At 46.6% G+C, this 12,004-nt stretch overlaps 1 protein-coding gene across 4 annotated transcripts in view; it reads right to left on the bottom strand.

Moving 5' to 3' along the window:
* PTPN12 (protein tyrosine phosphatase non-receptor type 12) overlaps positions 1–7,091 on the bottom strand; it is a 60,586-nt gene extending 53,495 nt beyond the window's left edge. For 3 of the 4 annotated variants that reach the window (XM_032222124.1, XM_032222125.1, XM_032222127.1), the window contains exon 1: positions 6,891–7,091. In XM_032222124.1, coding sequence (XP_032078015.1) covers positions 6,891–6,989 — 99 coding nt within the window. In that variant the 5' untranslated portion in view covers positions 6,990–7,091. The remainder of the gene's footprint in view (positions 1–6,890) is intronic. The other variant, XM_032222128.1, reaches the window with a different exon arrangement.
* Positions 7,092–12,004: the final 4,913 nt, after the last annotated feature.

Here is a 12,004-nt window from a genome sequence, read left to right as displayed (position 1 = left end):
AGAGAGACGGATGGACAGACACACATGGATGGATGATAGATAGAAAGAAAAAGAGAGAGACAGATTAGACAGACAGACGGATGATAGATAAAAATAAAGAGAGAGAGAGACATGGATGGATGATAGATTGATTGATAGATAAAAATAGAGAGAGAGAGAGAGAGAGACGGATGGACAGACACACATGGATGGATGATAGATAGAAAGAAAAAGAGAGAGACAGATTAGACAGACAGACAGATGGATGGATGATAGATAAAAATAGAGAAAGAGAGAGACACACAGACACACATGGATGGATAGATGATAGATAGAGCACTTGCACTTATATACGCTTCATAGCGCTTTTACACTCCTCTCTAAACGGTTTACAGAGTCGGCCTCTTGCCCCCAACAATCTGGGTCCTCATTTTACCCACCTTGGAAGGATGGAAGGCTGAGTCAACCTTGAGCCAGTGAGATTTGAACTGCCGAACTGCAGCTAGCAGTCAGCTAAAGTGGCCTGCAGTACTGCACCCGAACCACTGCGCACCCTTGGCTCTTTGATAGATAGATGATAGATAGATAGATAGATAGATAGATAGATAGATAGATAGATAGATAGATAGATAGATAGATAGATAGATAGATAGATAGATAGATAGAGAGAGATTGATATAGTCTGATTGCCTCAAATCTTATACAGAAAGTTCTCAGCTCACGACCACAATGGACCTCAAAATTTATGTTGCTAAGCGAGACATTCGTTAAGTGAGTTTTGCCCCCTTTTATGACTTTTTTTTTGCCACACTTGTTAAGTGAATCACTGCAATTGCAGAGTTAGTAACACAGTGGTTCAATGAATCTGCTTTCCCCATTGTCTCTGCTTGGGACCCCCGGGACACATTGAACCCGTCATAAATGTGAGTCAGTTGCCAAGCGCTTTAAAGTTTTGATCATGTAACCATGGGGAATGCTGCATCGGTCATTAAGTGTGCAAAATGGTTGGAGTCGCTTTTTTTCACTGCCATGGTAGTTTTGAATAGTCACTAAAGGAACTGTTGTGTTTCCTGTAAATCTGTAAATTTATAATAACTCTTAATCATCAATATCCTGATGACTAAAGCCATGTTGGCACAGTTAGAATGTGATATTGCGGGCTACTTCTGCTGGATCCCAGCAGTTCGATTCTCACCAGGCTCAAGGTTGACTCAGCCTTCCGTCCTTCCGAGGTTGGTAAAATGAGGGCACAGATTGTGGGGAGGAAGGCAGAGCAGACCTCAATTTTGCAGCAAAGGATACAACAGATAAATCTTTCATTCAAAACTTCATCTGCATTTCATGGATGAATAGTCATTAAATCAAAGACCTGTCCATTAAAAAGAGGGTTTATTGCAAATGTGCCATTAATGTCAATTGCATAATTGTGTAATTGATGCAAACTGATGTTAAGAGAAATAAATTTGGGTTTAATGGACAAGCCCTCCAAAAAGGTCCATTAAATTGAGATTTTGCTGCATAAGCTTAACAGAAGCTGGAAACCAACTGATTGAAATGTAGTCAATACAGATAAACATTTCCCCCGCTTCACATATAAACGGAAAGGACATTTTAGCTTATTAAAAGATGCATTATAAAGGCATTTTATTTGTAGCACGGCTCTTAAAAGAAAATTTTCATTACAGTAAAATATGTAACATTCGCTGCATATTTCAAAAGCATACATCCGGACTGCAGTAACTCACAAAAGAAAGCAAATTTGAGGTGCTGAATCTACACAAAATTCCCTTTAAAATACATTTTCACTCCTCAGAATATAAATTCATGTATATATAAAAACAAACTTCCTATCAAAATTATTTTCCAGCAACAGGCAAGGTAAGATGCTCTCAATACTCTGCATTTCAAGGACAATTAGGATTGAATTTTGCTACGATTTCTATAAACTAGCTGCAGTTTCAACGATCATTTACTTAGCTTTCGACAGTAAGCAGTATACAAGTAGCCCCCAACTTAAAACAGCTCATTTAGTGACGGTTCAAAGTTACAAGGCGCCGAAAAGTGAGACTTCAAACCATTTTTTCACACTTTGAAGCATCCCCATGGTCACGTGATCAAACTTGAGATGCTTAACAACTGACTCGTATTTATGACTGTTGCTAAGTCCGAGGTTCATGTGGTCACCCCTTATTGGTTAATGGGGAAGTCAGATTCACTTAACAACCATGGCAAGACAGGTGGTGAAATGGGGGGCAAAACTCACTTAACAAACGCCTCGCTTAGCAACAAAAAACAGGGTTCAATGATGGCCGGGGGTTGAGGACTACCCGTTAAGTGTATTCAGGAAGCAAAACCCACACTTCCACTAGCAGCGATGACGTTACCTACTTGGGTGATAAAATGTCCGCGAACGAAGCGCCAAGCTCAGAGAGCACCAGTCACTCTCATTGGGGCCATGCTCTGGAAAAGGCAAACTTCCAAGCCATAATGCGCATGCCACATTGGGTACGTGTGCCATAGGTTTGCCATCCTGGGTATAGGTTCTCCTGCTTGAGCAGGGGGCTGGACTAGAAGACCTCCAAGGTCCCTTCCAGCTCTCATTCTTTCTGTCATCGCTATAAATATTCTCTCCTGTTGGAACACGAGGATTTGCACTTTCGTTTCACCACCACATGCAAAGCGGCAAGAGCTCTGACGAAACACCCAACGATCACATTCTTAAACCTCCGTGCAACGTATATTCCAAATTTATGAAACAGTCTGACATCCGCATGAAGGATGCGCCGCCAGTTGACCTCAAAGTATGTGAAAAAACTAGATTTGCATCAGTTTTCTAGATCTCTCTCTGTTTTTTTTTTGTTTTACATTTGCCCTGAGGAACAATGGGATCTTTTCAGCCAAAAGGTTGGTTCTTCTTTTTCCTAAATCAGGAAGAGGAGGAGGAGGAGGAGGAAACGAATTCCTAAATCCGCTTCCTCTTCCCATGCCTCAAAACCTGACCCAGCTTTACGACAGTGCCTGGGGGGGTCTTTCACAACCCGCAGCCACTTCCACATCAGTTTTGACATTTGCTTCGAAAATTTCTGCCTTCCCAAACCGAAAAAAACGCCCAGGAAGGAAACTGAGCGTTGGCTCTCTCTGCACATGTCCTTTTCTGCTCAGACTTCTTCCATAGGATGCCCTGAGACTGATCCTTACAAAGGAACTGCACCGCGATCCAAACGGATGTGTCCCCCCCCCATCCATATAGCCAGAGGGAGGGGGGATGATGTAAAAATATACATCCGAAGAAGAAGAAGAAGAAGGAGCTGGAAGCAGTTGTTTGGCTAAATACGGGGGAAGCACGGGGGGCGTTTTAAGGCTAACCAGCTCAAAAGGGCTGCCAACTCTCCTAAGAAGATCAAATGAGGAAAAATATGGGCGGGGAGGGCAAGGAGAGAGAAGGGGGAGGCCGGGAGGCCCATTAAAGCCAAGGGGAGAGAAGGAGGTGGGCACACTCACTCACACATGCACACACTAACAGAGACCGGGTGTGGAGAAAGAGGAAAAGGGAAGAATTACATCACTGGTCCAGAAGGAAGATTCAACACCCCCCCACCACCAAAAAAGGCTCTGCCCACCTTGATGAAGACTGCAATGCCCAGGAAGAGAGAATTTGGGGGGGGGGGGGGGGGAAGGAAAAGAAAGGAGATACTGATGAGGGAGGGAGGCAGGCAGGAAAAAGAAAGCGGGGGGGGGGGGGAGAGGGAAGGAAGGAGGGAGGAAAAGAAAAAGGAGGAGGGAGGGAAGTAAAGGAAGGATTGGGAAGAAAAGACAGGAAGAAAAGACAAGGGAGGGAGGAAAAGGGGAGGGAGATAAAAAGAAAAAGGAGAAGGGAGGGAGGGAGGAAAAAGGGAGGGAAATAAAGGAAGGAAGAAAAAACAAGGAAAGGAGGGGGGAGAGGAGGGAGGGAGGAAAAGGGGAGGGAGGGAGGAAGGGATTAAAAAAGAAAAAGGGGCGAGAGGGAACTAAAGGAAAGAAGGAAGGAGAGACAAGGAAAGGAAGGGGGAGGGAGAGGGGGGAAAGGAAGGAATAAAAAGAAAAGGGAAGAGAAAAGGGAGGGAGGGAGAAATGAGGGAAGGAAGTAAAGGAAGGGAGGAAGAAAAGAAAAGGAGAAAAGAAGGAAAAGAATAAAAATGAAAAAGGAGGGAGGGAAGGAAGGAACTAAAGGAAAGAAGGAAAGGGAGGGAGGAGGAGGGGGAAGAAAGGAAGGAAAAGAATAAAAAAGAAAAGGGAGGGAGGGAAGGAAGGAACTAAAGGAAAGAAGGAAAGGGAGGGAGGAGGAGGGGGAAGAAAGGAAGGAAAAGAATAAAAAAGAAAAAGGAGGGAAGGAAGGAAGGAACTAAAGGAAAGAAGGAAAGGGAGGGAGGAGGAGGAGGGGGAGAAAAGAATTAAAAAGAAAAAGGAGGGAGGGAAGGAAGGAACTAAAGGAAAGGAAAGGGAGGGGGGAGGAGGGGGAGAAAGGAAGGAAAAGAATAAAAAAGAAGAAGGAGGGAGGGAAGGAAGGAACTAAAGGAAAGAAGGAAAGGGAGGGAGGAGGAAAGAAGGGATAAATGGGGGGGAGAAAGGAAGGAAAAGAATAAAAAGAAGAAGGAGGAAGGAAGGAACTAAAGGAAAGAAGGAAAGGGAGGGAGGAGGAAAGAAGGGATAAATGGGGGGGGAGAAAGGAAGGAAAAGAATAAAAAAGAAAAAGGAGGGAAGGAAGGAAGGAACTAAAGGAAAGAAGGAAAGGGAGGGAGGAGGAGGAGGGGGAGAAAAGAATAAAAAAGAAAAAGGAGGGAGGGAAGGAAGGAACTAAAGGAAAGGAAAGGGAGGGGGGAGGAGGGGGAGAAAGGAAGGAAAAGAATAAAAAAGAAGAAGGAGGGAGGGAAGGAAGGAACTAAAGGAAAGAAGGAAAGGGAGGGAGGAGGAGGGGGAAGAAAGGAAGGAAAAGAATAAAAAAGAAAAAGGAGGGAAGGAAGGAAGGAACTAAAGGAAAGAAGGAAAGGGAGGGAGGAGGAGGAGGGGGAGAAAAGAATTAAAAAGAAAAAGGAGGGAGGGAAGGAAGGAACTAAAGGAAAGGAAAGGGAGGGGGGAGGAGGGGGAGAAAGGAAGGAAAAGAATAAAAAAGAAGAAGGAGGGAGGGAAGGAAGGAACTAAAGGAAAGAAGGAAAGGGAGGGAGGAGGAAAGAAGGGATAAATGGGGGGGAGAAAGGAAGGAAAAGAATAAAAAAGAAGAAGGAGGAAGGAAGGAACTAAAGGAAAGAAGGAAAGGGAGGGAGGAGGAAAGAAGGGATAAATGGGGGGGGAGAAAGGAAGGAAAAGAATAAAAAAGAAAAAGGAGGGAAGGAAGGAAGGAACTAAAGGAAAGAAGGAAAGGGAGGGAGGAGGAAAGAAGGGATAAATGGGGGGGGAGAAAGGAAGGAAAAGAATAAAAAAGAAAAAGGAGGGAAGGAAGGAAGGAACTAAAGGAAAGAAGGAAAGGGAGGGAGGAGGAGGAGGGGGAGAAAAGAATAAAAAAGAAAAAGGAGGGAGGGAAGGAAGGAACTAAAGGAAAGGAAAGGGAGGGGGGAGGAGGGGGAGAAAGGAAGGAAAAGAATAAAAAAGAAGAAGGAGGGAGGGAAGGAAGGAACTAAAGGAAAGAAGGAAAGGGAGGGAGGAGGAGGGGGAAGAAAGGAAGGAAAAGAATAAAAAAGAAAAAGGAGGGAAGGAAGGAAGGAACTAAAGGAAAGAAGGAAAGGGAGGGAGGAGGAGGAGGGGGAGAAAAGAATTAAAAAGAAAAAGGAGGGAGGGAAGGAAGGAACTAAAGGAAAGGAAAGGGAGGGGGGAGGAGGGGGAGAAAGGAAGGAAAAGAATAAAAAAGAAGAAGGAGGGAGGGAAGGAAGGAACTAAAGGAAAGAAGGAAAGGGAGGGAGGAGGAAAGAAGGGATAAATGGGGGGGAGAAAGGAAGGAAAAGAATAAAAAAGAAGAAGGAGGAAGGAAGGAACTAAAGGAAAGAAGGAAAGGGAGGGAGGAGGAAAGAAGGGATAAATGGGGGGGGAGAAAGGAAGGAAAAGAATAAAAAAGAAAAAGGAGGGAAGGAAGGAAGGAACTAAAGGAAAGAAGGAAAGGGAGGGAGGAGGAAAGAAGGGATAAATGGGGGGGGGAGAAAGGAAGGAAAAGAATAAAAAAGAAAAAGGAGGGAAGGAAGGAAGGAACTAAAGGAAAGAAGGAAAGGGAGGGAGGAGGAGGAGGGGGAGAAAAGAATAAAAAAGAAAAAGGAGGGAGGGAAGGAAGGAACTAAAGGAAAGGAAAGGGAGGGGGGAGGAGGGGGAGAAAGGAAGGAAAAGAATAAAAAGAAGAAGGAGGGAGGGAAGGAAGGAACTAAAGGAAAGAAGGAAAGGGAGGGAGGAGGAGGGGGAAGAAAGGAAGGAAAAGAATAAAAAAGAAAAAGGAGGGAGGGAAGGAAGGAAGGAACTAAAGGAAAGGGAGGGAGGAGGAAAGAAGAGATAAATGCGGTGGGGAGAAAGGAAGGAAAAGAATAAAAAAAGAAAAAGGAGGGAGGGGGGAACTAAAGGAAGGAAGGAAAGGCAAGAGGAGGAAGGGAGCGGGAGAGGAGGGGAAGGAGGGATAAAAGGAGGGAGGAAGAAAGAAAGAGAAGGGGGGGGGAGAGAAAAGGAAGGAAAAGGGGAGCTCCGAGGCTTCTTCCAGGCGGGGCCACACAAAAGGCGGCTTCCCACCTCCTGCCAGACGCCGCTCCATCATCCCCCCCCCTGCTTCCCCCCCCCCTCCCTGGGAGCATCCCTGCGCAGGAGCCCCCCCTCCCTCCCCCTCCCTCCCCCCCCTCCGAGAGGGAGCCCCGCCCTCCTCCTCCTCCTCCCCCCCCCGCAACCTCCCAGAGCGCCCGGCGTACCATGAAGTCGGCGGCGAAGTTGTCCTCGCCGTGTCGCTCGGCGTCCTTCATGGCCCTCACGCGCTGGATGAAGCGCCTCAGGATCTCCTCCTGCTCCATCCTCCGCCGACGACGACGACCCGGCGACGACCCAGCCTGAGGAGCCGCCCCGCCGCCCCGGCTTCTCTGACGCTCCCGCCGCCCCGACTTCCGGCCCCTCCTCAGCCAACCAGCCCCCCCCCCTCTCCCTCAGAGGGCCCCCCGACTTCCTCCCCGCCGCCCGCCCGCCCCTCCCTCCCGCCCTCTCGCTCGTTCTCCGCCAACGCCGACAGAAGAAAACGGCGCGACCCTCCTTTCCTTCCCTCCCTCCCTCCCTTTCCCCCCACTGGACTGCCTTGCCCGCGCGCAGGCGCAGTCCGCCCCACGGCCGCCCGGGCCCCGCCCCTCGGCAGGGCCCGGTCAGCTCAGGCTGCCCCGCCGTTGGCTGAGCGGCGGCCGCGAGCCCCTTTGGGATTGGCTCGCCCGCTTAGTCCCGCCTTCCCTCCGTACCGCGGGAGAGCTTCCTTTCCTCTCCCCCCCCCGGCCACCCCTAAATTATTCCCTGGGAATGGGCTCATCCTACGGTTTCGGATGCAGGGCTTTGGGATGTACCATTGAGATTGGGGGGGGGGATAGATGGGGGAAGAGAACCCTGGAAATACATGGAAGCTGGTGTGGGCTTCAGATGAGCGTGGCTGTCATTCGTGCTTAGAACAGAACAATACAAATTAACAAGAGTGGGAAGGGACCTCGGAGGTCATCTAGTCCAACCCACCCACCCACCCCACTCAAGCAGGAGACCCTACACTGTTTCTGACCGGGGCTGAACTCACCTGCAAGGGTCTATTTTGCCCTCTTGTGTGCAGCCCAGTCCTGAAGATACTCTGCCAACCTGGGTCAAGGGTATTGTGTGAATGCTCCCAACGATGCATTTCTCTGTAAACCTTGCAGGTCGACGGGATAGGCTTTGACGCAATGTACACAGGAGATCTTGGTTTCTTTCTTAGGCACATACTGGGTTCATATCCCACCTTTTGCACAGATCTAAAGGTGGGATATATATATATATATATATATATATATATATATATATATATATATATATATATATATATATATATATATACAGGCAGTCCTCGACTTACGACTGTTCGTTTAGTGACCTTCAAACTTAACCGCGGCATAGAAAAGAGGAAACTTATGACCGTTGTTTTTGGGTTTTTTTACACTTACCTCCCTTCCCATGGTCGCACGATCAGGCTGTTTTTGGTGCCATTTTCAGGCTTTTTCCAGCCAAAATTGATCAGAAAAACAGCCTGAAAAAAGACCTGAAAATGTCCCCCAAATGCCCCCAAAACAGGCATATGTGCACCAGCCAGCTGGTCTTCGGATTTTCATGCTCTGGCGCCTACATGCACATGCATGCATGTGAATTCCGGTCTGGGCTCTCGCTGTGAAAAAGGTTTGCCATCACTGTGCAATATTATTAGTATTAATAATACTAATTAGTATTAATATTACAGGGCAATATCGGGTTTTCAATTTCAGTTATAGAAAGTAATTGGATGTGTGTCTGTGGTTTTTATTTTTATACTTAATAATGTACATTGAAGGCGGCATTTAATTTCATCATACCATGTCCAACGGCAATAAAATATGCTAAGCATTTGTACCCAGATGACACTCTCTTTAATGAAAGATGGATTGTATTTTAAAAAAAAAAAGATACTAAACCATTTTCAAATTCAGCGTTATTTAGGGCCAAAATATGAATCCAGCTGACAGTTATCCAGATGTGTTTTCCCCCCCCCTGAAAGTGCAACAGCTAACAATTTTTGCTGGAGACGCGGAAGGAAGTATAGGCGGACTTCCCATGAAGCCGGGTGACGTGGTTTTTTTTTTCATGATGCAGATGCGAAATGATTTAAAGTAAACAGGAAATGGATTCAGGATGTAAGGTGGACAGCTTTGCTGTCCAGAAATTACAATTAAAAATAAGTCTGGGTGGCCTTAATTTGCTACTCTATACTGGGAATAGGCGAGTCCCTTGGACTGCAAGGCCATCCAACCGGTCAGTCCTAGAGGAGATCAACCATGGCTGGTCTTTAGAAGGCCAGATCCTGAAGAGGAAACTCAAAGACTTTCGGCCACCTGAATGAGAAGGAAGAAGGACTCCCTGGAGAAGAGCCTCATGCTGGGAACGATGGAGGCCTTTTGAGAGCCGTATGCAGTGAAAGAGCCTCTTGATGCTGGTGAAGGAGGAGAGTGCAAAAGTTGGCTTGAAACTCAACACTAAGAAAACTAAGATCATGGCATCCGGCCCTCTCAATTCCTGGCAAATAGATGGGGAAGAAATGAAAGTAATGACAGATTTTATTTTCCTGGGCTCCAAAATCACCGCAGATGGGGACGGCAGCCAAGAAATCAAAAGCCGCTTGCTACTGGGGAGGAAATCGATGGCAAATCTAGACAGCATCCTAAAAAGCAGAGACATCACCCTGCCAACAAAAGTGTGTCTAGTCAAGGCTGTGGTTTTCCCAGTTGCAATGGATGGCTGTGAAGGATGGACCATAAGGAAGGCTGAGCGCCAAAGAATGGAGGCCTTTGAACTCTGGTGCTGGAGAAGAAGACTCCTGCATTGAGTCCCTTGGACTGCAAGGCCATCCAACCGGTCAGTCCTAGAGGAGGGTCAACCCTGACTGCTCTTTAGAAGGCCAGATCCTGAAGAGGAAACTCAAATCCTTTGGCCACCTAATGAGAAGGAAGAAGGACTCCCTGGAGAAGAGCCTCATGCTGGGAACGATGGAGGGCAAAAGAAGAAGAAGGGGACGGCAGAGAAGGAGGTGGCTGGATGGAGTCACCAAAGCAGTCGGCGTGAGCTTCAATGGACTCCAGAGGATGGTGGAGGACAGGAAGGCCTGGAGGAACGTTGTCCATGTGCTCACGATGGATCGGACACAACGTCACAACTAACAACAACAAATGAGGAATATGGTGCTCAGCTTTCCTTATGGTCCAACCTTCACAGCCATCCATTGCAACTGGGGAAACCATAACCTTGACTAGACACACTTTTGTTGGCAGGGTGATGTCTCTGCTTTTTAGTCGGCTGACTAGATTTGCCATCGATTTCCTCCCCAGGAGCAAGCCTCTTTTGATTTCTTGGCTGCAGTCCCCATCTGCGGTGATCTTAGAGTCCAGGAAAGTAAAATCTGTCACTACCTCCATTTCTTCCCCCATCGATTTGCCAGGAATTGAGGGGGCCGGATGGCATGATCTTAAGTTTTCTTAATGTTGAGTTTCCAGCCAACTTTTGCACTCTCCTCCTTCACCCACATCAGGAGGCTCTTTAGTTCCTCTTCACTTCCTGCCACTATCTGCATATCTGAGGTTGTTGATATTTGTTCCATGTCTTACTGTATTATAACAGCTCCAAAAATGGTGCCTCTCCAATGCCTTTCATTTCCACAATTCCCAATCAATTAAGTGGGAATTACGATTTTTTTTTTTAAATGAATATATTTTGATAAAAGATTGTTCGATATTCACTCATCCTACATGCTGAAGTATTTGCGGCCTCCGTTCATGTTTTTAAAGATTATTAATCTTTGGAAGGCTGGGATGTAATGCATTTGCCTGGTGTTAATTTTTCCCTTCCTGTGTATCTCCTGAGCATATGTAAACCATTAATCATGGCAAATTATGTAGCCCGCCCTTAGTTACTAATAGTCTCATGTATATTTCAGTCCAAGGCGACTAATTTCTGGATTGGAGTGGAAAAAAACAAAGAATCCTTTATCGAATTCAAACCTTGGAACTCCTTCTGTAAAGAACCGTTCGAAGTATATTTCATTTGTTGTCTCCAAAATCATCCTACTCCCAATTTCTCAAGCTCCACCGGAAAATAAGAATAAGAAAATAAGAATAAAAATGGCATTTAAGATCTTTATCAACCGGGTGTTGGATGTATAAGGTGAAAGTGCTTGTGCTACAGGTAGTCCTCGGCTTACGGCCACAATTCAGCCCGTTGCTAAGCAAAGACGGTTGTTAAGTGACGTATTCCACCCCGTTTGTTGCCACCGTTGTTAAGTGAATCCTCGCAGTGTGTTAAGTTTGCAGCACGGTTGTTCAGTGAATCTGGCTTCCCCAGAGTTATGACCCTGCAACCGGCATAAATACCGGTAGTCCTCGTGTTCCGGCCACAATGGAGCCCACAATTTATGTTGTTAAGTGAGACATCGGTTAAGTGGTTTTGCCTGATTTTACAACCCTTTCTTGTCACAGTTGTTAAGTGAATCATTGCATGTGTTATGAAGCAGTTGTCAAGCATCCGAATTGTGATCAAGCCTCGGGGATACTGCGGCGGTCGTAAGTGTGAAAAATGGTCGTAAATCACTTTTTTCAGTGCCGTTGTAACTTCCAATGGCCACTAAACAAACTTTTGTAAGTTGAGGATTATCATTCTGTACCTGCCAGTTGCCAAGTGTCTGAATTCTGATAACACGACCATGAGGATGCCGAAATGCTCCTAAATGTGAATGACAGTTGTACGTCACGTATTTCAGTGCTGTTGTGACTTCCAGTGGTCACAAAGCGAAAGGTTGTAAGTCGAGGACTTGTCCTGTGAAATTAATAATTGTGATTTATTAACAGTTGTGTGCATACAAGCACGCCATAACATTGAATTGTACAAAACGGTTCTGACCCAGCTCCCCAAACAAACCCTCGGAGGTGAACTCAAAAGATTCCTTTATTACGAGCGCCGGCAGCTCCGGCAAAAAGTTTCTCTCTCACCGCAGGCTAAGAAGTCCGCCTGGCAGGGAGATGAATAGCTGTCTGTCACATCTATTCATCTCCGCCCCCTGCCTTTTAACCTCAGAGCTAGGGTGGGGCTTTGTTAGCAGCGGTGGCTCTTCCGTCCCAAGGACCAGCCCATAGATTTCCACTGCTCTCCTCTCCTCTACCTTCTGCACATCCCCAGAGCTAAATTGGGGCTTCGCTAGCAGCGATGGCTCTTCCGTCCCAAGGACCAGCCCATAGATTTCCACTGCTCTCCTCTCCTCTACCTTCTGCACATCCCCAGAGCTAAATTGGGG

This window comes from Thamnophis elegans, chromosome 7 (genome assembly GCF_009769535.1).
Source record: "Thamnophis elegans isolate rThaEle1 chromosome 7, rThaEle1.pri, whole genome shotgun sequence".
In the NCBI taxonomy this organism is placed as follows: Eukaryota; Metazoa; Chordata; class Lepidosauria; order Squamata; family Colubridae; genus Thamnophis; species Thamnophis elegans.
The sequence above is the reverse complement of the archived record's forward strand: the minus strand, read 5'-3'. Positions and strand labels throughout refer to the sequence as shown.